A 25,152-nucleotide genomic window follows, 5' to 3' on the forward strand; every position below is an offset into this window, starting at 1 on the left:
CTCTTGGGTAATTAATGTATTTTCTTACCATCTCATATTCTTGTCTTTTTTAAAAAGTCTTTCCATTTTGATTCCTTTTAACTGTTTTCCCCCAAAGCCAGTTAACAGGTAAATAATGTTTTATACAGAAGAAGAAAAAAAATAGCATTTCATTAGCATAGCATTAGAATGAGGCAGTTCTCTGCTCAAAGAAAATTGCACCACTCTTCTCTTGCTGAATATAAAACATATACAAAATTAATAATTTATTTTTGTTATAGTGATTTAACCAAATTAGCCTATATGAATAACAAAGTATACAATTTCCTTTTTGCCCAGGCATGTGTTTGCTGTATCGGTGTTTTCTTTGTTGGTTTGCTTGTGCCGAAAGGAAAGCAGCTAAGTTGCTGGCTTGTGCTGGACTTGATTTATTCTTCTAGGAAAGAGAGAACACAAACTTTGCATTTCCCTAACTCGAAGCATTAGTTATGCAGACAGCAGTATTGTGGTTTGAGCAACGTTGGAGACAGGAAAAGATGCTTGGTAGTCAGTCCTCTCGGGCTCTCCCCTGACCACTGGCATGTCACTGCTTCAGACTGAACAAAGAAAATGCCACTTTAGAACTCCTCCGTGTATCCTATTGTCTGGTAATACTCTCTCCCTCCAGTAAAATTGAGGTCTTCTTCCTTGTAAAACTGGTATATGTGGGACAAGGGATGTTCAGTTGCTAAAGTGCAAATGTGAATTTGATCTTCAAATTGAATTTCCCTTAAGAGGAAACAAGCTGGGCAGGATAGTAATCCCAATGATAAAACACTGAGGACCCTGGGATGTTTGGTAGCCACTCAGCATACCTTCCATGATGACTTTAGGGCAGTGATTGGCCTTGATTATACAAAACAAGAGATGGACACCTAAGGAATGACAGCAAATGTTGACATTTGGCCTGTGGATATACATGCACATGTAGGCACATCTTCAGGCACATAAAATCCACATCGACATATAGAAATACATACTCGTGCGTGCACACGCGCGCGCGTGCACACACACACACACACACACACACACACACACACACACACACACACAAGCTGATACAGATCCCGGCTCTCATGCAGACCTGGGAGTTCTTGCTGTGCATCTAAACAAACCTGACAATGAAACTTCCTTTCCTGAGCGTCTAGGCTATCCCTGAAGATACTGCCAGGGATCAGCTGGCTCTTTTCTCCCATTTTCATGGTCTCCTTCCAAAGTTGAGACTGAATATTATCTTGTTCCTTTTCTTGATATTATTCTGATTTTCAAAAAGAACATTGAGCCATAGACAGCTCTGGGGTCATGTTAGCTCCTACCTCTGTCTGAAACTACAAGAACACGGTAAGGAGCTGTTTCTATTAGCTCCTAGAAGGCTCAGGGCCTGAGGTACAGATTCTTTTGCTGAGCATTTTGGTATGGATTGAATAAGATGTTTCCTGCCCATTGGTCCATTGCTCCTGTTCTGATTGTGTCTGGTTTATCCCTGTCACCATTCAAAAAGTATTAAATCTTCTAGTTTCCAATGACACCAACAAAAATTTACTGGTGGAGAAACCATTTATCATTACTTAGCTAAAAGGTGAAATGCTCAAACTGGATTTGGTAGCTAAGGAGGCAATGTTTTTATATTGGTAGGGTTAGGTCTGGGACATGTGCCGTTTACATGGTCAGTCCCAGAGTATCTGCCCTTACATATTTTCTACCCTTGGTACAAAAGCACAGTTCTCATCTAAAAGGGAGTAAAAAGATATTCTGGAGCCATTGTGGTGACCATGGCTTGGGAACGCAGATTTAAGTTACCCCAAATTCCATGTTACCAAGTAATAGCAGTTTTATGAAGTTTTTGCAGTTTTACAGAATTAAATCAAATTCAAAATGGTGGTACATCAGAGGTGTGCATTGGTGGATACATCAGAGAGGCTGGTATGTCAAGATGAGGGGAACTTTCCTATAGGCCTATGATGCATAATTATCTTCTGAATTGACAGAAACTAGTTGCATTTAAATCAATAGATTCTAAAAGGTGTTTTATTATTATTTTGTCACAAGATTTTATTTCTAGTACAGAGGTGAGCAAGTTATAGCTGTCCCAGAAGGCCAGAACTTAGCCTACTATAAGGTAAATAGCCTCTGGACCTGCAACATTCCAACCTCCCAGTGGTACTGAAATTCTCATAAGCCAATCAATCTCTGCAGACAGATTCCTTCAGGAGTTCTCGTGCACAGCCAGATTCAGGTTTTTTCAGAGCTTTCCTTTCCTCTGTAACACAACCAGAGACAGCTGACCTCAACTTTTCTTGGGAAGTCAAAGATTATATAGTTCACGTAAACAAAACTTTGCAAGGCTTTAAAAAAAAACTGTGGGTGTTAGAAAAAGAAAACAATAGTGTATTGTGGGTTATGGCTTTGACATTGAGAAACATCAAAAGTCGAGTACTTTTCCCCTGACCTGACAGAAAGACAGGAGACCTTGAAGCAAAAGAATTCAAATGCAGAGTTCAAATCTAAATACTTTCTCTGGGGAGTCAGGCCCACTGGAGAGGACACAGCTGCAGAGAGGCCCCTCATCTCAGAGAGCTGGTATCTTTCTCCCTTTAAAATACAGTTGCAATCTCTCTCTACCTATCAAATCTAGTGCAGTTTTTTTTATTTTAAGACTCCCATGATGATCATAACATGGAAAACATTAAACTTTCCAAATTAAGTGAAATCTGGGTACTTCTATGGAATAAAATACCTGGCTGGTTCCTTTTCGAATTAGAGTATTGGTTCCATCATTACAGAGAGATGACCCTGAGTCCCAAACCATTTCCTATGGCTTTAAACTGCCTGCATTTTAACAAAACTGTTCTTGAGGGAAACTAATGTAGTATCTCACTTGGTACTACAGAAGTATGTGCATTATTCCACCACGGTAACTTATGATATTGTTTAAATGTTGTGATTGCCAGGTTCGTGGTTGAAGAATGTCGGGCTTCCCCACCGCTTTCTTCCAAGCACTGACAAGTGTGTACTTAGCATCCTGAAAGGGTTGGTAGAGGTGGACTCTTACAATGGAGTTTCACCCCCAGACATAGGGATTTTAATAGATTTCCTCTTTGGCTTACTGGCTGGCATCATCTCCATTTATTGCATCATTCTCAGTTTCTTCTAAGGCTTGTCTGTTCTCTTAGCATATCACCAAGATTTGTCCACATTCTTGCCTAATGCAAATGCTTCATCCTTTTCAAACTAGTGTCATTGCAATATAGAAACAATAAAATTGGAATAAAGACTAACAGAAAGAAAAGGCAGGCAGGAAATTGCATCGTATACAGACACACAGGCTGAATGCATCGTTGCAATTGTGTCAGGACCTACAACAGTAAAATCCGAGAATCAAAGAGAATGTATGTCAATGAAGCTAAGAAGAGAGAAAGCAGCGCCATTGCTAATCAATAAAGGTTTCAGTTAAACACGGTGAATGGGTTCTAGAGCATTTGCGGATAGCACCGTAGCTGTGGTTAGCATGCTGTATCAAATACTTAGACAATTTGTTAAGAAGGGAGATTTCACAATGAGTGCTCTCAGCACCATAAAATGAAAGAAAAAGACAACATGTTTAGCATCTTCTCGGTCTCCCCTCTGATGCTTTCTGTCTCTGGGTTTTTCTTCCTACCATTCTCTTGAACTGGATTCATTTTCCTTGCACTTCTCGCAGCCTTCTGTGGAATTCCAGTGTGGTTTGAAATGCTGCTGTAGTCTTACGGATCCCTCCTGAATCTCTGCCTCTCCCAATATTTTCTGGCTTGCCCTGATGGTTCCCAAAACAAGACTTTCATCCCAGGAAATGCTCAGGAGACTGGATGTCTGCATCCAATTTCCTGGAAGATGTGTCAGACTCTTCATCTTTCAAAAACTCCTTGAACTTCAAAACATTTTCCTATTTCCTATCCAGATAGAACATACTGGTATTCTCTTAGTTACTAATATCAGAGACCCAGTGAGTTCACAATGTCTTTTGCCATCCCACTCCCAAATCCTACTAGGTCAGCTACCCCAGACTCCTTCTGGTTTCTCTTTCTCCTCTCCTAGTATGCTATTAGTTATATTCTCCACTATTAAGAAGAGTTCACATCTGCCCCCCCATAATTTCATCACCTGGAAACTCGTCTTTTATCTTACCGGAGATTTTTAAAGCCCAAATTGAACAGTAATGATTCCTTGCTCCAAATCTTTCAGTGGCCTCCCATTATTTCAGGATAAAGTTCAGGCTTCTTTAGCTGCAGGAAAGAAGCCTGGAAAAGCAAAAACTAGTCAGCATGAAACAATTTCTCATTTGGACAAAAACCTCATTTGCTATCTAGTACTATCTTCTCCTGCTACACCGCCAAACTAATCTCCCCAGTCCTACTCTACACCACATCCATTCTTCTGCATACGTTTTGCATATAAAACTCACTTGTATGAATTTTAACATCCCGTTCCCTTTGTATATAGCATTCCTTTCCTCTCTTACCTCTTGGCCCACTGAGATCTTAGCCACTCAACCTACAAACACAGCTCAGAGAAAACATTCATCATAGCCTCCTTTTCCTCACACCCACTCCATATCCGTAGGACTCATACATCTGTATCCCCAGCCTGCGTATCTTCTCCATTGTTCTCAAAGGCGTCTTGCAGAGTGTAGCACATAATGGAAACACAATGGGGTTTTGATAATGAGGCAAAAGGATGATAAGTGAATGGAAGAGAGAGGGAATGTGGATCCAGGATCTCCTACCAATCCCAACATCTGTCGACATGGTACTCAGGTTCCTAATGTCACATGGGTAACACTTGCTTATCCTATGTGCTGATATCTTTTCTAATACACTGCATCATATCCAGATCAACTGTAATAGCTAATACAAGAAAAATGATATGTAAATAGTTGCTGTACACTATTACTGAATTACTATGAGAGGTCTGTGTGTATTTGGTGCAGGCACAAGGTTTTTTTTCCCCCAAGTGTCTTTGATTCATAGCTGTTTGGCTGCATGGATATAGAAGTCACAGACATAGAGAGCTGACTGCAGAGCATACAGTGAGTGTCCTATGATATGGTGTCAGACCTTTGATATGGTGCATTAATCTTCTAGGTAATAAAAGAACGACTTGGCCTTTCTAGACCTAAGTTCTTCATGAATAAAATTGGGAGGTCAAACTTAGACATGACAAACCCCACTCTTAGTTCTAATCATCTCTTATCTCCATACTTGTGATCAGTTCACAGAAAAACAAAATCATCTATGAAGTTCATTGTATGTTGCAGAATGGTCTGTATGCCTTCAATGAAGACTGACACCATTTAGGATTCCAATTCACTGAATTCTACCTGAGACATTCTGTGTGACTTTTTAGTTAAAAATTCCTCTTGTTGAACGAATTCTACCTTAAAGATGGGTATGTGCCATTCAGTCTGTCAGAGACTGCTATAGGAAGAAGGAAACATGGGTGACAGTATAATGATACATTTCAGGCCCCTCTCTAAATGCACCTTTCTCCTTTCTTGTAGATGGAAGTCCTTATACCTGGTGGGTTGGCAAAGCCAATGAGAAGCACTACTACTGGGGAGGCTCAGAGCCTGGAATTCAGAAGTGTGCCTGCGGCATCGAACGCAACTGCACAGACCCCAAGTACTACTGCAACTGTGATGCGGACTACAAGCAATGGTGAGTGCCCAGCCTCCCTGTGTCTGCAGGTCAAATGGATTAATAGAGGGGGAGTCTGGGAAAGTGCTAAAGTGAGAAGATAATAGGTGAGAAGTGTGGGGAGCTAATTCAGTGGACAAACGCCAGGGGCACCTTAACAATACAAACACAGAGCAAGGTCAGTGTGACAAGGAGGCTATGCACTCAGATGCTGCCTGACATGTAATTGATGTGTTCATATTCCATTCTGAGATGAAAATAATGAGTCATGTTGAGGCGCCGATTTGCTTTATAACACGTGCCCTAAGATGATGGAGAGAACAGCGAGGGCAGAATGTAATGTGCAGATACTTGAGAGGGCAGAGGGCTTCCAGATCCCGGATGTTTACTTTAGTATACAACCCCGAAAAAAATGGGAAGGGAAAGAAGGGGAAAGGATCTTTTGTTCCTGTTGCCTACAAGTACTTGCCTGTCTCCTTTGCCATCATGCTCTGAATTGTTTATAACCCTGATACAAATCAGCCCAAGAAAGATCTATTTTGGGTTGTTTTCATCCCTCCCCTGGCTTTTGTCCTTCTTCACAGTGAGTGACTAAGACAGTGTCAGTCACAGATAAAGATAAAATCAGCAGTCCTTCTCTGGGAAAAGAAGAGAGGGGTCTAGAAGTTTAGCTGGAAGAATAAAAACCAGAAGAAAAAGCCTAGCCCACCTCCTACAGGTCAGCTTCAGAGCCTCCTGTCTATTCCCGCTCTACATGGCTGCAGGCTTCTCTGGTAACCAAACCAAGTCCACCTGAAATTACTTCCTACAAGAATGATGTACAAGACAAATTCATTCTACCTGTCAGTTAATAACTAATTCTAAGAATACAAAATGGTAGGATTTTAAGACAGAAGGTCTATAGATTTTCCAACAGTAGTTTGACTTCTTTAAATAAATGGAAATATACATGCATGTGTATGTATGTATGCATGTATACATGTGTGCATGTATGTATACTATTTACTTCAGTGACTTATGATTTAGAATCTATGGGTGTTATTTGTGTAAAACATAAGTAGTTATCATTATGTTCTTATTTTTTAAGATTAATTCTTTAAATATATGTGCCTGTGTGAATGTCTGCCACTTGGGTGTGGAGCCTCTAGAGACCTTAAGCAGACATCAGATCCTTTAGAGCTGGAGTTCCAGACCACCTAGTATGGGTGCTGGCATTTGAACCTGGGTCCTCTACAAGAGCCACAAGTGCTCCAAACCACTGAGCAATCTCTCCAGTTCTGCATTATGTTTCTTTATGGTGTGTTGTGAAAAGAAAGGTCTAATAACTAATTTTCCATTTTGCTTAAAGAACACATCTATACACACACATGCTGCACAAAGAGTGGAAGTTGGAAGTGGGGAGGGCATAGGCACTCGGGTCAATCTTTTGCTCATTCCATCTGTCCATCAATGCATCGTGTATTCAGGAAACACCACTTGAATACTCACTCGAAGGAATTCCACCAGGTACTGGGAATAAAACAGCAAGTGGCACCAACCAGAAGCTCTGCTCAGACTCATTTTCACTTTTCACAGGTCATGCCTGTGTCAGCCAGCAGGGCTAGAAGACCCTTTGATTCACTTGTCTCTTCTGCTCTGATTCCCTGGCCCTTCAGGAGGCCAGCATAGCACAGTCAGAATGCCGTTACCATCACCGCTGTTCAATTCTTCTTGCCCTACTTCATAGAAACACTGAAAAAGGCAGGGAGAGAGAAAAATCTAGGGCATGCCTCCTAGTCAACCTCTTTGTTTCTAGACATCATGCTGGGTGCAAAGGGACTGTTGACAATGAATTTTGTCCTTCATCCACAGGCAACTCACAAACCAGTTACAGGAAAAGGCATACACATGTGGTCACCAAGGCCCAGTCAGTGCTCTGAGGAGAATGTGAAGGACACAACTAGGTAGTGGGACTAACTTTAACACTGACTGAGGGAAGGAAGGGAGAAGTCAAGAATTTCTTGGAGAAAGTGACATGCTCAACGGGAAGTAGGCTTTGCCTGGTCTGAGGTCTTGAAAGGAAAGCATAAATAAGCACAGCTTGTGTGGGAACTGTCAGTGAAGCAGTACTACGATATGACTTGAGGTTAGCCATGCAGTCCTGTACAGACTGCCACGAGGGAGTGCTGAAGGACAGAAAGAATCAGTAATATGATGTCACAAAATCTTTCTGTTTGTTAGTTACTTGTCTATTGATGTGATACAACACCACAGGCCAAGGAACCTTATAGAAGGAAAGGGTTTCTTTGAGCTTAACATTGTAGAGGGGTAGGAGTCCATCATCATCGTAACAGCAAGCAGGCATGGCAGGTAGAAGACTAAGCTAAGAGTTTACATCTTGAGCATCAAGCACATCACGAGGCAGCAAGAATGAAATGTAAAAGCCAGCACACAGTGATGTACCTTTTTCAACAAGGCCACACTCCTAAGCTCCTTAAACAACGCCAGCAATCAATGGGGGCCCAAGTATGCAAGTATCAGAGATGATAGAGGGTGTTCTCATTCCCACCACCACAGTAGTAGAAAACCATCAAGAGTTTAAGGCATAGATTGGAGGGACCATTGAGAATGGCAGAATGTGTATGAGAGTCTCATGAGTCAGTAGCTACTGGGCCTGGAGTTTACGGCCATAAACAAAGAAAAAGAACTCAGTAGAGGTCTGCTGTCTGGACCCCTCGCAAAGGAGTGGCAGCCATCTATAAGCAACCAAGAAGTCTAGGTAAAGGAAACAGATGCTGAGCTCAGCTTTGGGAATATTAAGTTGGAGACACTAATGATCAGAATTACGGTTAGTGGGATTTCGGGGAAGAAATATAGACTTTGGAGAAATGCTTTTGCCTCTTAAATCTTCCAAAGAACATAACTGAATCCAGATCTCAAACAGAAAGCTTGGGTACGCTTGTCCCAACCTCTCTCACAGACTTCCTCAGACAAGCTGTAGATAAACTGATTTTAGATACTCAGAACCCCTGTCACTGCTGGAACCTTGTTCTCTCACAACTGAATAGCAACTAGAATATCCTTACGACTGCCTTGCTTCTGAAGAATTTGCTAATGCCGAATAACATAGGTACTGTATTATAAACAAGTTTAAAAATATAATTCCTTTCTAATAGCAACTATTAAAATGTTCTGTGATATAAGAAATAAGGATTTCAGGCTTATCCCATTAATACACTAAACAAAGAATAACTGTGTGAATGCTTTAAATATTTAAAGTGAGTACAGGCGTTTCGGGAAGCTTCTTTCAAAATATTCAAGAACAGTAGCGAGAACTTAGCTTGAAGCTAGGCTATTTCACATTCAGATTCATCACTCTGAGTCAATAGTATACTAAAAACAAATCATGCAGTATACATATTGGACATTAAATAGAAAATAGGAAAGTAAAGATATAGTAGGTTGGGTAGTGTAAGATATACAGTCACTTGACCTTCTCTGGATGGTATGGGGTAGATGTGAAAATGCACATCTATGTTCAAGTGTGTATGCATATGTCCTGTGTATGTGCTGTGTGTGCAGGTTACATGTGTGTAAGTCATTGTGTGCCTGTGTGTGTGCTTGTGTGTGTGTGTGTGTGTGTGTGTGTGTGTGTGTGTGTGTGTGTGTGTGTAGGGGTGCTTACATGCACACATATGAGTGGAGGACAGAGGACAGCCTTGGTTTTCATGTTGCTCAGAATAATAATCCACATTATTTTGAGATACCATCTCCCATTGGCCTGGAGTTTGTCACTGTAGCTAGGCTGGCTGGCTGGCCAGATCTACCTCTCTGCCTGTTAAGATTATAATCATGCATCATCGCTCCCAGCTCTGGCTTTTTTGTCCTGAGCTCTGGGTATCAAACCCAGGTCTTTGAACTTGCAAAAGGCATTTTAATCATGTTACCAAGTGCTCCATCTCCCCAGCCCATATGAAATTCTTCTGGGTGGCTTATGTTGCATTTCCCAGTGATTCTCATTGAATAATCAGAAATGAACCTAACCAGGAAGTGATTCCCTCATGCTCTTGCCTGGCTCTCCAGTAGGCCTCAAGTCAGATTCCCTGCCTCTCTCTGCAAGTGTTACAGACAGTAAGGAATTATTGAAGGGTGTTCTGTTTCAGTCCCCTCCCTGCACCCTCAGAAATGGCATGAGAAGTGGACTGTTCTGCAGAATGCACCCAGCCCTTCTTCCCTTCCACTCCACTGGGAATGAACCAGAAAGGCTTTTTTCGGGGTTAAAACATTGCAGTCCATGGTTCATAAGACCTGGGTTTAAGAATGAGCTCTGCGACGCTGTCTGGGAGCCTGTTCCCTCCCAGAACAGGCAACAAAGTTGACTTTGGATGCCACGGCCTTCCTGACTGGGAGGTGTGAGTGATGAAGAGTATCCGGGTGACCTCAGTGCCCTCCAGTGATTACTGCTGTTACTTCTGCTGAGAGATTCAGGGAAAGGAAAAACAAGTGTATACCTACAAGTACAACTCACGTGGGAAATCACTTTGACTGTGTTGTAAGGTAAGAATAATGCCCCGATGGCCTCTATTTCAGACTGCTTTCAGTCCAAAAAGGGAGTTATTTCTTCCCAGGGGCTATTTCAATAGCAAAGACTTGTTTCATCCACTGGACTGAGACTGAAATGAGTGCAAAGTTCTCCTATGTCATTCCACACTCTGAGGACCAGCTTAGGACATTTAATTTTTAAAGCTGCTGCCATTGTTGTTGTTGTTGTTGTTGTTGTTGCTGCTGCTGCTGCTGCTGCTGCTGCTAGCATGTGTACATGATTTATGTGTAATGATATGCAAAGGGGAACACACCAAGGTGGAGAACACTTTATAGAGTCTGTCTCTCTTCCCAGCGTTATTTGGATTCCAAGGATTCAAGTCAGATCCTCAGATATATGTATCAAGTACCTGAACCATCTCACTGGACCCTGACTTAAGTTTTAGTATCAGGAAAATGGAATCTCATTATACTCTTCAAGCCTCATGAAGGTCACAAAGTGTGTTAATGAGTACATTCTTAAAATTATACTGGAATATTTTCTTTTTATTATTACTTAAATACCAGACTGGCCCCTGCTAAAATCATCACAAATATCTGAAACTGCAGTGCATAATTTAGGAATCAAAACAAACAAACCAACCGAACACCACAGACTGTAATGAGCAGAGAAAAGGCTAAAACCCCATTTCATGTTCCCAGGTTAGAGCTTTTCCATAACATAGTGAAGATATTCCCATTGCTTTTATCTTTTAGACAATTTGTAAGGGCAGTGGCTTTAGCCAGCTATCGGAAAATTTTAAATTCGAAGTTTAAACCACAGACCACATGTTAAATGGCTAGACGCTAAAACTTAGATTGAACGTTTACTCTTATCCAGTAGAATTAAATGCATACAAATGGAGCTGAGATAAATGAGATCGTAGCTAAGAGCAGGACAGGTCTCACAACAAAGCCACCATGGCCAGAGAGTCCCATAACCATCCCCGTAATTGCCTGATTATCTATGCTGTGAGAAGTTTTGCACAGTTATTTCTGGAATTGGAAGTGATTTAACATTTATGATTTACTATTCACAGCAATAGTCAATATCCCCACCCACCATGCCAGAATCCTAATTAAGCGAGCATGGGTCTCAGCTAAGTAGCCACTGCTGGGTAATTCCTGGTCTCATGCAGCCTGGCACAATAAGCAGCAGGATCATCACCTCTAAAATTACCCATTCTGAAATAGAATTATGGGTGAAGGAGCATCATGTGCTACTTGAGCACCCTTGTCTCATTCTGTGGCTCTTGTAGAATTTCTGCAGAATTGCATCCTGGCCAAGATGATTCAGGCATGGTGGGATGGAAGTGAAGTGAAAAACCATTAGACCAGTCTTTGTGTAACAATTAGCAAGCAGTTCCCACCCCCACATTAGGAAGGCTGATCAGATGCTAACCCCTTGGATCTTGTTCCGTTCTTTCTGAAGGAATCCGCTTGTTTATCAGGTTTTTGCTTTCTGGAACTAATCCATGTCTGGCTTTACCCAGACAGGAGTTGATCCAAGGGTCTCCCCCATGTTTCAAAGCCAGAAAATTGCTTTCCATTGTCCCAGCTTCCTAACCACCAACTAATTACTGAGTATCTTGAATATTTCAAAAAGTGTTCATTATACATTTTCATTGTTTATAAATGACTTTGTCTAATCCTTTTGCTGACATTTTCCTACGAAGTTTTCAGATGGCTTCTACATGAACTGAAATATTTATGAGTTTAGTTTCATTTATCTCATCGATCAGATAATGCTAGTGAAATCATCCATTGCTTGTCAGGCATGATTCCAGTGACTGAAATGTACTGTGTCATTTAAACCTCACAATTGTCCTAGGATAGAGGACAATCTTGTCAGTACATAGGTGAAAAAATAAAATCCCAGAGAGGTTAATTTACTAGGACGCACAGCTAAGAACTGATGGGAAGAGATTCAAACCAAGAGCAAAGAACTCCACAGTCAGACTTAAATACTTAAATATTATACAACAGAGAGAGAGAGAGAGAGAGAGAGAGAGAGAGAGAGAGAGAGAGAGAGAGAGAGAGATCAGGATTTTTGTATTTTAAATTGTGGTTTAAATTATGTTATAAGTGATTTTAAATGTTAAGTAATATTAAGTATATTAATGTGTGTGGAATCATCATCTCTCATTCATGTTTAGAGATCCTCACATCAGATGAAACTGAAGCCCCATGCTATTAAAGAATAACTGCCCCTGGTAACCACCATTTATGTCCTGTTTCTTGACTTCAACCACTCTAAGTACCTCTCATGAGAAAAATTATAAACGATTTGTCTTCTGGGACTAGCTTCTTTTGCTTAGTGTAGTGGTGTCAGGGTTCCTGCATCTCATAATGGGTACGAGAACTTCGTTTCTTTTCATAGCTACATCTAAGTCTCCACTGTTTAGATATGTGCTATCTTATTCATTAACCCAGCTGTGAACATCTGAGTTGTTCCTACATTTGAAGGACAGCATGTAGTCACAGTGGCCATGGGTGAACAACTGCTTTTTGTTTTATATATTTTCACACACCTATATACTCTTGATGTTTGCGTGCCTTGCTGTTTTAATCTTGTAAGAAAAAGAGTCTTCGGTATTGATTGGTTAGAATGATGATCAGGGAGTTGTAAGAGCTCACACTGGCACTTTCTTGACCACAGAGTAGAAGTCGGTAGCACATGGTGGATGTGATAGAGATTTAAGAGGACCTAAAATCACCAGGGAGACAGACCTCTGGCCATATCTATGAGAGCTTTGGTTAATTGAGCTGAGAAGAACCACCCTAAGTGTTCTTGCCACTACTCCATGGACTGAGGTCCTAGACCAAATAAAAGAGAAAAAGTGAGCTGAGCAGCAGTAATACTCACTCTCTGCTTCCTGACTGTAGATGCAATGTAACTACCACCTCACACCCCTACTGCCATTTCCCTACCATGCTGTACTGTACTCTCAAACTGAACCAATAGCAACCCTTTCATCCTTAAGATACATACCTGATGCCTACAGAAGCCAAAAGAGGGTGTTGGATTAACATGGGTAATGGAAGAGCAGCAAGTGCTTTTAACTGCTTGACCATCTCTCTGGCTCATCTTAGGTTTCTTTTAGCAGACATTTTATACTAGGAATAGAAAAAAATGACAAATACAATGGAGTAGAAAAAGAGATTTCAAGGAGAAGACACCTGTGGCAATGAAGGCCCTTACTCAGCTTACTAGAAAATTCTCAACACGCATCTGCTGTAACTGAAGTTACTCTGTACAAGAAGCTCATGTTAAGAGGCATCCATACACCAAGCACATGTGTGTGTGTTTGTATGTACACACACACCCAGTTCCCTTGGGGTCTTCAGGAGCAACTTGCCCAACATCTTCTGCTCTGGCCTCTGGTACCCAGCCATGCTCTGGTTCTGCTGCTCATAGTGCTTTGCAATGCCCTCATTCTATTGTCCCTCCCCTGATCTCTCAGTCTATGGCCATCACAGATGCTCTTATGGATCAGATAAGGTTCCTTACTCATCCATTCGTCAATGGAAAACAGACCATGCCTCCTGCAAGATTGAAAACTGGAGACTAATGGAATTGTCCTACTGGGAGAAGTGAGGAGCTGCTTCCTGAGATGGCCATACTTGGAGGTCACACAGCAAAGCAAATTCAAAGGTCTTGCCACTCTCCTGTGATGTTTGCTGTAGGTGTCAGTCTCACTGTGGAATCTCTGTGCATCCATGAGCAGTCCCACAGACAGACAGACAGAAAATATCCCCGGCTCCCATCAAAAGAAAAACTGTACCTTGTCTAATTGACGGTACCAACATTGGTTTCCTTTAGAAAGAAATTCTCAGCCTCTGCCATAGATAGCTGTCCCTCTCATCTGACCTAGAATAGGCCACGACTAGACTGTTACCCAGTTTATGATTTCATCTTTCATGTCAAAGTGTCAGCCTTGGGTAACATCTCTGCAGCCTGCATGCCCCAATGTGCGCATGACTAATGTGAGTCGGTTTTATTTCACGGCTTCTCCTTCTTAAGGGAGCAAAGTGTCCACAGATTCCATCTGCTTGTTGTTTAAGGGAAAACCTGGGTAAAAATGGAGCCCCATCTCTATAGATAAAGATGACCTCTCAGAGACAGGGCAATTTAAATATAATTCGTGGAGAAAAGAAGTGTCCTCTACTATCACTCCAACAAGGCTCTGCCATATTTATCTACATGGGAATGTGAAACTTGGTATTCTGACCCCAGATTCTTTTGTTTGTTTGTTTTTTATTTTATGCCTGAGCCATTTATATATTTACATTTCAAATGTTATCCACTTTCCCAATTTCCTGTCTGTAAATACCCTATCCCATTCCCCTTCCCCTGCTTCTGTGAGGGTGTTCCCTGCCCCACCCCTTCCTGCCTCCTGCCCTGACATTCCCCTACACTGGGTCATTGAGCTTTGGCAGGACCAATGGCTTCTCCTTCCATTAGTGCCCAACAAGGCCATCCTCTGCTACATATGCAGCTGGAGTCATGGGTCTGTCCATGTGTGCTCTTTGGATGGTGGTTTAGTCCCTGGGAGCTCTGGTTGGTTGTTATTGTTCTTCTTATGGGGTTACAAACCCGTTCAGCTCCTTCAATCCTTTCTCTAACTCCTCCATTGGGGACCTCGTTCTCAGTTCAGTGGTTGGCTGTGAGCATCTGCCTCTGTATTTGTCATGCTTTGGCAAAGCCTCTCAGGAGACAGCTATCTCAGACTCCTGTCAGCATGCACTTCTTAGTGTCAGCAATATTGTCTGGGTTTGGTGGCTGTATGTATATGGGCTGGATCCCCAGATGGGGCAATCTCTAATGGCCTTTCCTTCAGTCTCTGCTCCAAACTTTGTCTCTGTATTTCCTCCTGTGAATATTTTTGTTCCCCCTTCTAAATAAAGGACTGAGCATTCAAATCTAAGAACAATCTGGAAATCTAAGATCTGCCTAAAGTGTCCAGAAACACAAAGCCACAGAAGTCATTTCCTAATGACTTCTTAATACTCTAGAAACTCTTAGAACCACCAGCCTGTCCCATTGCTCCCCCAAAGAAACAAGTACAGCTCTAACGCCCTTGGATTTTAAGATACAACAGGCCATTTCATGGAGAAAGGAAGGTGACAGAAATCCAGGCAACAGCTATCTGCAGATCTATATAAGGCCTCCCCTTATATAGAGAAAAATGAACAGAATCACAGGAAATCCTATTACAAAAGAAAAATTCTTTCAGAGAAGTAGAAGGTTGTTCTGGAAATACACACTCTTCCAAAACAGGGCCAGGAAGTAGGAGCCAAGCATTTAGATACAAGAATCTAGAAGGACTTTACATAACCAATCCATAATGAACTACACCAGTGCCTCACAGCATAATATCCCTCCAAAAATATAAAGCTCTTTTAGAAAGACAGAAGGTTTTCAGAGTGTGTGTCTGGATTAGGAGCCCCAGATTAAAGTTCCTGCATTCTCATTAGGGATTCATACTGGAATGTGAAGGGTACCAGCCAGGCTCACCCAGGCATGCTGAGTAGGATGCTGCAGCTTTGTGTTTCCCTCAAGCCTCTGTGCTTCCCTCAGCACTGAGCTAAAACATCCCTTAACTACAGAGATGGGAAATGTCTCTCCCATTTCTAGAAGAAGCAGAGATGATGATATATAATGTACTGTCTCGGGCATATGCTTGCTCGGCATAGAACCCTTGTGACACTTCATGGATTGTATCATGACAGGAAGGTAATTGGACCCCAGAAAGATGTCAGTGAAATGTCAATATGGTTTGACCACAGCCCAAAGTAATATTGATGGCAGCAGAGAAAGAGAGAAAGGGAGAGGGAGAGGGAGAGAGGGAGGAATCAGGCAAAGGTCTGTCAGCTGCTCAGAAGGCCGCAGGTTCTGGAAATAAATGTAGCCTAGTAACCAAATGTTAAATGGACTGGAGTGAAATAGATGATGTGGTCATCTTGAGAGAAACAGAAGGATGAGCAAAGGAAACATTCAGAGGACAGACTTTATTTCTGACTCTTAGTCCTCTCCCTGAGATCTGTTATATGGTCCAAGAAACAAAATACATTTGCCCCCCCCCCCAAATCAATCACACTACAGGACAAAATTAAAAAGTGTGTTGAAGCTAGACAATCGGTCAGTTGGTAAATGACTTAGTTTGAAAGGAACTAGAGTCACCTAAAAATCAAACCTTTGAAGGATTTACTGGATTAGATTGATTGAGATAGGAAGACTCACCAGGAGTCTTGGACAGCATAAAAAGGAGAAAGGGATCTGAGCACTCCCTTTCTTCATCTCTCTCTCTCTGCTTCCTGGCAGCAACAACCAGCTGTCTTGTGCTCCTTCTGCCATGACTTCCCTGCCATGATATGCTGTACCCTCAAACTGTGATCCAAGCCTTTTCTTCTTATCATGCCATTGTCAAGTACTTTGTCACAACAAGAAAAGTAACTAATACATTCACATACTTACACACAAGGTTATGTACATGCATTGCATGAATATCCTATATTCCTATTATGCATATACACATACACACACACACACACACACACACACATTCACACACACACACGCACACATGCACGCGCACGCGCACGCGCACACACAATATGGTCCTTGACAGCCACCTTGGTAGTTTTGAAGGTAAAGGAAGGGGCCACAAGTCTCCATTGTTGGTGGGGTTGCAGACTGGTACAACCATTCTGGAAATCAGTCTTGAGGTTCCTCAGAAAATTGGACATTGAACTGCCTGAGGATCCAGCTATACCTCTCCTGGGCATATACCCAAAAGATGCTCCAACATACAACAAAGACACGTGCTCCACTATGTTCATCGCAGCCTTATTTATAATAGCCAGAAGCTGGAAAGAACCCAGATGCCCTTCAACAGAGGAATGGATACAGAAAATGTGGTACATCTACACAATGGAATATTACTCAGCTATCAAAAACAACGACTTTATGAAATCCGTAGGCAAATGGTTGGAACTGGAAAATATCATCCTGAGTGAGCTAACCCAATCACAGAAAGACATACGGTATGCACTCATTGATAAGTGGCTATTAGCCCAAATGCTTGAATTACTCTAGATGCACAGAATACATGAAACTCAAGAAGGATGACCAAAATGTGAATGCTTCACTTCTTCTTTAAAAGGGGAACAAGAATACCCTTGGCAGGGAATAGGGAGTCAAAGTTTAGAACAGAGGCAGAAGGAACATCCATTCAGAGCCTGCCCCACATGTGGCCCATACATATACAGCCATCCAATTAGACAAGATGGATGAAGCAAAGAAGTGCAGGCTGACAGGAACCGGATGTAGATCTCTCCTGAGAGACACAGCCAGAATACAGCAAATACATAGGTGAATGCCAGCAGCAAACCACTGAACTGAGAAGGGGACCCCCGTTGAAAGAATCAGAGAAAGAACTGAAAGAGCTTGAACTGAAAGGGCTTGAGACTCCATATGAATAACAATGCCAACCAACCAGAGCTTCCAGGGACTAAGCCACTACCAAAGACTATACATGGACTGACCCTGGGCTCCACCTGCATAGGTAGCAATGAGTAGCCTAGTAAGAGCACCAGTGGAAGGGGAAGCCCTTGGTCCTGCCAAGACTGAACCCCCAGTGAACATGATTGTTGGGGGGAGGGTGGTAAAGGGGGGAGGACGGGGAGGGGAAGCCCATATAGAAGGGGAGAGGGAGAGGTTAGGGGGACATTGGCCGGGAAACCGGGAAGGGGAATAACAATTGAAATGTAAATAAGAAATACTCAAGTTAATAAAGATTAGAAAAGGGGGGGGGGTTGGGGATTTAGCTCAGTGGTAGAGCACTTGCCTAGCAAGTGCAAGACCCTGGGTTTGGTCCTCAGCTCCTGAAAAAAAAAAAAATTCAGGCAGCCTGCTGTATCTGGAAAAGGCAAGGGAGCATACTTTTTCTTAGAGGTTGTATACAGGTCACAGCCTTGATAACTTTAGTCTAGCTAACGAATACAAAACTCTGACTCATAGACCATTTAGATTATACAGTTGTACTGTTTGTGTATGTGTCAATTTGCTGTAGCAGCAAGAGAAAACCAGTAGTTTCCTTTCTGTTGTGGTAAGACACCTAAGACTCCAAGCAACTTGATTTTTCTCCCATGTTGGTATAATAATATATTACTTAATATAATATATTATTGACGGACAGAATTCCCTGGCAGAAAATTTGAAAATCATGCCCATAAACTGGCCAGAATTGTGATTGTAGACCTTCCATTGTTTGCTTATTCTAGGAGCACTAAAGCTGAAAGGAGAGGAATAGGACTTTCCTAGTGCTAGTCTGCTGACCAATCAAATAAGGGGTACTCAATCTTGCCTATCATCAGGCCTCCTTCATGTAGATTATACATTGCTATTGGCCAAAACATTCATCACTTATTCAATAGTTCAGCCTATATGGGTCCAGCAACAAGTTGAGTAGTAGAGCCTTCATGGAGATACTCAAGGGTGGGTGTTGCAAGGTTTCATTGTGTCATCTCCTGATGATCATCTTGCTTTTATTATTATGATTTCATGTACCTAGCCTACAAATCATCTTTTATTTTATTGGCAAGTAGAGATATGGCTGACTAATGAGGCTCTCTCCATATTTTTCATTTTTTAACATCTAACAGACTTCAGAGGGATGAGAGGAACATGGTGGGAATTTCAGCAGCAGCCTTGCTTCAAAGAGAATGCCATCAGCCTGTTTTCCAACCATTCTTATTCTTAGTCTGTAACTGTAGCTGCCATACTCTTCATGAGCCACACAACCTTGAGTCTACTTATCTAAGGGCCTTTATAACTAAGATATTGCCTGAAATGTTACAAACACTTTTGTTCTTTATTGTGATTATTTAGGGAATGTTTGGTCAGATCCCTGTATTCATGGGAACTATCTTATTTCCTAAGGTCCTTAATGCTATCATTGATTATCAAATAGAGTTTTCAAGAGTTTTTTTTTCAATTATCTGTCCACCTATTTGCTCTCCATAGGACCAATATCAGAAAAAGATGACCGTTTCTACTAGTTACGTGCTATTTAACTGCCTTCCTTACTTTTCCTGTTGGTGTGATGAAATATTCTAATAAAAGCCGAATAAGGGAGAAAAGGTTAATTGTGTCTCACAGTTCAAGGTCCCAGACCATTACAGCAAGGATTTCCAGCAGCAGGAGCTTGAAGCAGGTTGTCACTGTATTCATAGTCAAGAAGTAGAAAGCAATGAGTGATAGCATTCAACTCACTTTCTGCTCCATTTAGTACTGTACAGGACCCCTGCCCAGGAACGATCCCATCCTCAGTTAAACTAGATCTTTCCACACCAGTTAACTTAATCAAGATAATCCTTCACAAGCACACCCAGAGGCCCATCTCCCGGAGAGCTTTAGATCCTGTCGAGTTGACAGTTACCAGTAACCACCACTTCAAACTTTGTGAAAGTATTTAACTTTTCTCACCTTCCTTTCTCTAGCCTTAAAATAAGAATACTAAATCTGCCTATTGAATTTCATGAAGTTTTCATATTGCTACACCATATCTAAATTGTTTTCTTAGCCTCCTATTTCTGGAGTTTGTGAGTAATGAGTGGAGCTGTGGGTTGAATTGACAAAAAGAAGACATTCAACAAGCATGCGTACTGTGCCCACTGTGAGCACGGAAGTTCCATGATGAGAACACAAAGTCACAGGGAGACCTGGGGCGGGATTTTAGAGTGCATAGTTTGCAAATGAAGTCAAGCTTGTAAACACTTCTAAGAACCCCTAAGAAAATTGTCCAAAATGATTCTGTCAAGTTCTAATTAACAGCATACAAATTATCTCCATCGCGGGCCATCCACAGTATACATTTCTAGTACAGAAAACATTTACAAGGATCACACTGAATTCTTGTTACATTTTAAATAGGCATGCCCATGCAAATTACAAATATTGAAGGAAAAAATGAAGGCAGAAGGAAAATAAATTAAGCAATTTGTTGAGGAGAAGAGAAACAGTGTTGTTGCAAAGCAGCCTATCCTACTGTTACCATTGATGCTATCACAGCATCAGGCCAAGACCCTCTGAACAAGGTGCCTGGGCTTCATACCCTCCTCTGGAAGGGTTTAAATTACTGCATGATCTTCCACAAATGGATGGTGGCTACACTGATTTCTTTTATGCCACTGTTAAAAAAAAAAAAAAAAACCTGACAAGGAGAAAAGTATGGAGAAAAGCTTTGTTTTTGTCTTGCAGTTCCAGAGGCACAGAGTCCATCAAAGTTTGGAAGACCTGACAAAAATCAGTGGGACACAGGGCAGCAGGAGCAGGAAGCTGTCTGAGCACAGTTCATTTACATTCAGGAAGCAGAGAGAGAACCTAAAGTGGGCCCAGTCTATAAACTTTAAAGCTCCCCTCTCGTGACATTCTTCTCTAGGAAGTCTCCACCTCCTAAAGGTTCCCGAATAACCTTTCCAAATGCCACCTATGGACCAATTGCTCAAACATGAGCCTATGAGGGACAGTTTATTTTTAATCCACAGCAGTGGTTTTCATGGACTATATTCATTTTCCAAGGGCAGGTGCATGCAAATTAATGGTTCGTGCTATTTTTGTTGGTGGTGGTGGTGGTAGTGGTGCTGCTGCTGCTGCTGATACTGCTGCTGCTGGTGGTGGTGGTGGTGGTGGTGGTGGTGGTGGTGGTGGTGGTGGTGGTAGTAGTAGTAGTTTTCCTATTGAGTTTTTTTCTCCCATTAACTAATATTTTGTGAATGTGTTCTTTATCACCACAGAAAATATACTCCATTTCCAGTACCTTGACCTCCCTAATTAAAGTCATGATTGTTGGAGAGTTTCTGAAACCCAAATTTCAAATCTCTCAGCTGTGCCCCTAAATCAGTTAGAATCATAGACCTTCCTTGTTCCATAGGAATATACACTCAAGGGATATACACTCCTGGTAACTGTACAGTCAGTCCTATAGGATCCTACTCTACCATGGATTTATAGTTTATTTCAGTTTTAAGTGTATTGCATAGTTTTTCCTAGGGAGTCTATTTCTATTCACTCAGATAAAGAGGGAATCCCCAATTTATAAAATGATACTATCATCAGCTGCCTTGATGAACCAATGAATTAACTTGGGTTAGTTAGAGGAATCAAAGGAAGTTTAAATGCAGAAAACCATGACTCTTCTCCTGGCAATTGCTAACCATCTTTATACCCCTGAGAAGAAGCAGGGCTTCATTAAGTTTCTTAGTGTGCCCCTCCTCCCTACAGAGAGAATGAGAATGAATTCACTCTTGTGGGGATCTCCTGGGGGTGAACAAAACAACTCTGGGTCAAGACTACAGTGAAATGATCATATACAAAGAAAAACAATTATACTATAAGCTATAGGTGACATCATTTAATCACAAATTTTGGAAATATAATATATTCTAAGGAGTTAATTATTGTTCATTTACTAGTACAGCTATTTCTATTTTTAATTGACTAACTTTTAGCATAGTTGAGGTTCATACCAAAAAACAAGTGAATGATACAAAGATGATACAAATGGGTAATACAAAGATGTGTATAAACACACAAAAACCCAAACTATACCACTATTCACATCCACCACCAGAATATGTTTGCTACAAGTGAAAAAATTAAGTTGACACATCATTATCACTCGAAGACCATACCTTACTTTAGAACTCATAATAGGATTATGGTGGAAACTTTTTTCCACAATAAATATAAAAAGGATCCCAGGAAATTTCTAAAACATTTGATTTCTGCTGGTTAATAAATAGCAGGGCACATTTTCTTGAGTTTGTTTATTATTTGGTAGTCATAGACCAGAGATAATGTCTAACTAATAGTTAGACATTAGTAATAGTCAGAATGCAAGGAAGATTAAAGCCACCATCTGTTCACTTGTGAAACACTTCAAAGCACTTTGATTTACCCCAAAATCTACCCTCTCCAAGTTAAAATAGCATTAAAATTTGATTGACTGGTATACAGATTATACTCCAGCAGAAGTCATTGTGATCCTTATTCCAAAGATCATCTCATGAACTAGGGATAAATGTCAACAATCTAAAGGAAAACAGATTTTCTGAGAGCAAACTGAAAGCCCAGAGATTCATGTGAGGAAAACAAGAAGTGTTTTTAAAATACTTTATTGATTATAATTTATGTAACAAGACAATGGAGTCTTGGCTTTTAAGACAGGCTGACATATCTGAAAGTACAAGAGATGATCTGGAGATGTCTGAGGACTATATTTCTACTCTAATTTGAATTATTTATAATCTCATAATTACACAGAATAAAACTGAATTACTAATAAATGCCAGAGAAGCCAATTTAAATTGACATTCATTTCCAAAGTCAGATGCTACATAATCATCACAGGTTTTTTTTCTAGCTTTAATATTTACCACAATAAGACAATAAAGGAGCAACACATACTAGAAAGAGCAGAAACTCCAAAAGCAAATGGAATATGCACTTGCTATTCTGTTTGAAACTAATGAAGAAAAAGATTTTAAATATTCCCACTTCCTTGAGAGAACATTTTTTAAGAAAAAAATAGAAAATGCCACACTCCCTGAAAACATGAGGAGCCTGTCAATCACACCTCTCCTTTGTCATATCCAACCTGAGAGACTCTCAAGTCATGGCTAGAATAGTTGAAATAACATACATGTTATGGATTAGTGGGGTTAACAAAAGAAGTTGGGCTTAATCTAAGCCTCAGAAACATGGAGGGAATACTATTTTGAATGTTATGAAGTAAGTCAAGTGTTGAGCTTCAGAAGAACAGCCAGACTAAGACTCTGTAAATGGACCAATAGTTTCAGACTCTTAAACCCCAAGAATTTTATGGACCAAATTAAGATATCTTTAACTACTAAAATTAAAATATTAAAATTAAAACTACTAAATTTAAAATATTAAAATAAGTACAAAGGAGGAAAATGCGATTTTCCCAATTCAGAAGTAATTCTGATGCAACCAGGATGACAGTAAATCTCTGCATATAAAAGGAGTGAAATGGTCAAACTCCAGCTAGAGCCCAAGCACTAGCTACAAATCAAAATGTAGGGTCTTAGAAAAACTAAATGGTCTCAATTTCTTGGTGTTAAGAGTGGGAAAGGGTAGGGCAGTGATGAGAAAGAAGCAGTGTGTGATACTAACAGCACCTCCCTAAAGAACCAGACTGTGGGTATGTTAGTCTGTATATGCTTGGTCCAGGGAACGGCACTATTAGGAGGAGTATCCTTGTTGGAGTAGGTGTATCACTGTGGAACTTGGCTTAAGACCCTCATCCTAGCTTCTTGTAAGTCAGTATTTTCCTAGCAGCCTTCAGATGAAGATGTAGAACTCTCAGCTCCTCCTACACCATGCTACCTGGATGCTTCCATGTTCCCACCTTGATGATATTGGACTGAATTTCTGAACCTGTAAACCAAGCCCAATTCAGTGTTGTCCTTAGAAGAGTTGCCTTGGTCATGGTGTCTGTTCATAGCAGTAAAACCTTAACTAAGACAATGGGCTAAATTAAATAATTTGAAATAAGTAGAGTGTTATACAACTGTAATTCTTACATTCTCTGGAGGTGCAGACAGGAGGATCCAAAGTTCAATTTCACCCTTACCTACATAGAGATGTGGAGGCTAACCTGGGCTAGTCTATATGAGACCCGCAACCCTCCCCCAAAAAAGCCCAAATAATTAAATAATGTAAAAAGAATATATAAATTAGTAAATACTGTTAGATTTTGCTTATATTCATAGGTAGTTCTTTGGGTCAATGTGTCTAAACCATAGAATTCAAATATTAGAAAATAATTCCGAAAAGATTTTGGGCTGAAGTGGAAACTTTTAGGTTTATTGGAAAGTCGTTTGTGTCAGATGTTGTTTTGCTGGGGCAGACACATGAAGGAGTGTTTTCCTGAAGCAGACACAGGTGAGAGGATGCTTTTGTTAAAGCAAGCACATGAAAGGACACGTGAAGAAGGATTTTTTGCATGTATTGGTTCACCTTACATTGCATTGCTGAGCTATGTTTGTCATGACTCCATAGAGAAAAACGCACCCAAAAAGATCTTTGGGTGGTGTGCTGTGGTTTCTTGATGCTTCCTTAGACTCAAGCTGATAGGCAGAGTAATGTCAGCTGCTAAAGACTCATGTGGAGTTTTGCTGAGACAGACTCATGTGGTGAGGCAAGACCCATGGGAGTACATGTGAGGTTTGGAGGGAGTATAAATAGGATTCAGTGGACACTGACAGAGGCTTGCATAGCTAGCTTTACAATGTGTCATTGGTCTCACCCCTTTGCTGATCTTGAGTTCCTTGAGTAAGCACAGCAAAGAACCTCTCCTGGCATCTCTGATGACTCCTGCTGACTTGTACCAATTTGGCTCAGGCCTGGCTTGTCTCTGCTAGGTCGTGGCACCACTGCTGATCTGTGTTTGCTACCCCGACACTATTGAACTGGGCTGCTGGTCTATTTGTGAAGTGTTTGCAAGTGGATGGAGCTGTCACTGCTGATTTCTGGGAACTAAACTGCTGGTTTCCAGACAACACAGATTGGATTTACTCCGAAGAACAATTTATAAACATCCACTCCCCCATGTCCTAATAACCTTTCTTTTCCACTACCTCTAGTGGATGTTAAGCTAGAAGGGAGGTTAAAGCATTTTTAAAAACATATTTAAATAAAAGGTTAAAAAACATCAAAAACAACATAGGGCCTTTGATAAATAGTATGGCATGAGGTCATTAGGATGGTAAGTCCATGGTTGCATTAGTGGTTACAGAAGAAGAAAATGAGATACAGAAAGAAGGAAGAGGAAGGATAAGAGAAACTAAAGCCAGTGTAGAATGCTCATTCTGT

The 25,152-nt window shown here is 41.0% G+C and overlaps 1 protein-coding gene across 3 annotated transcripts in view; it reads left to right on the forward strand.

Annotated features, from left to right (window-relative positions):
• The window catches only part of Cntnap2 (contactin associated protein 2), a 2,256,901-nt gene that overhangs the window by 1,715,803 nt on the left and 515,946 nt on the right, over nucleotides 1–25,152 (forward strand). For all 3 annotated transcript variants that reach the window (NM_001427648.1, XM_039109027.2, XM_039109028.2), the window contains one exon: nucleotides 5,555–5,711. In NM_001427648.1, coding sequence (NP_001414577.1) covers nucleotides 5,555–5,711 — 157 coding nt within the window. The remainder of the gene's footprint in view (nucleotides 1–5,554; nucleotides 5,712–25,152) is intronic.

Source organism: Rattus norvegicus, chromosome 4, assembly GCF_036323735.1.
Source record: "Rattus norvegicus strain BN/NHsdMcwi chromosome 4, GRCr8, whole genome shotgun sequence".
NCBI lineage: Eukaryota > Metazoa > Chordata > Mammalia > Rodentia > Muridae > Rattus > Rattus norvegicus.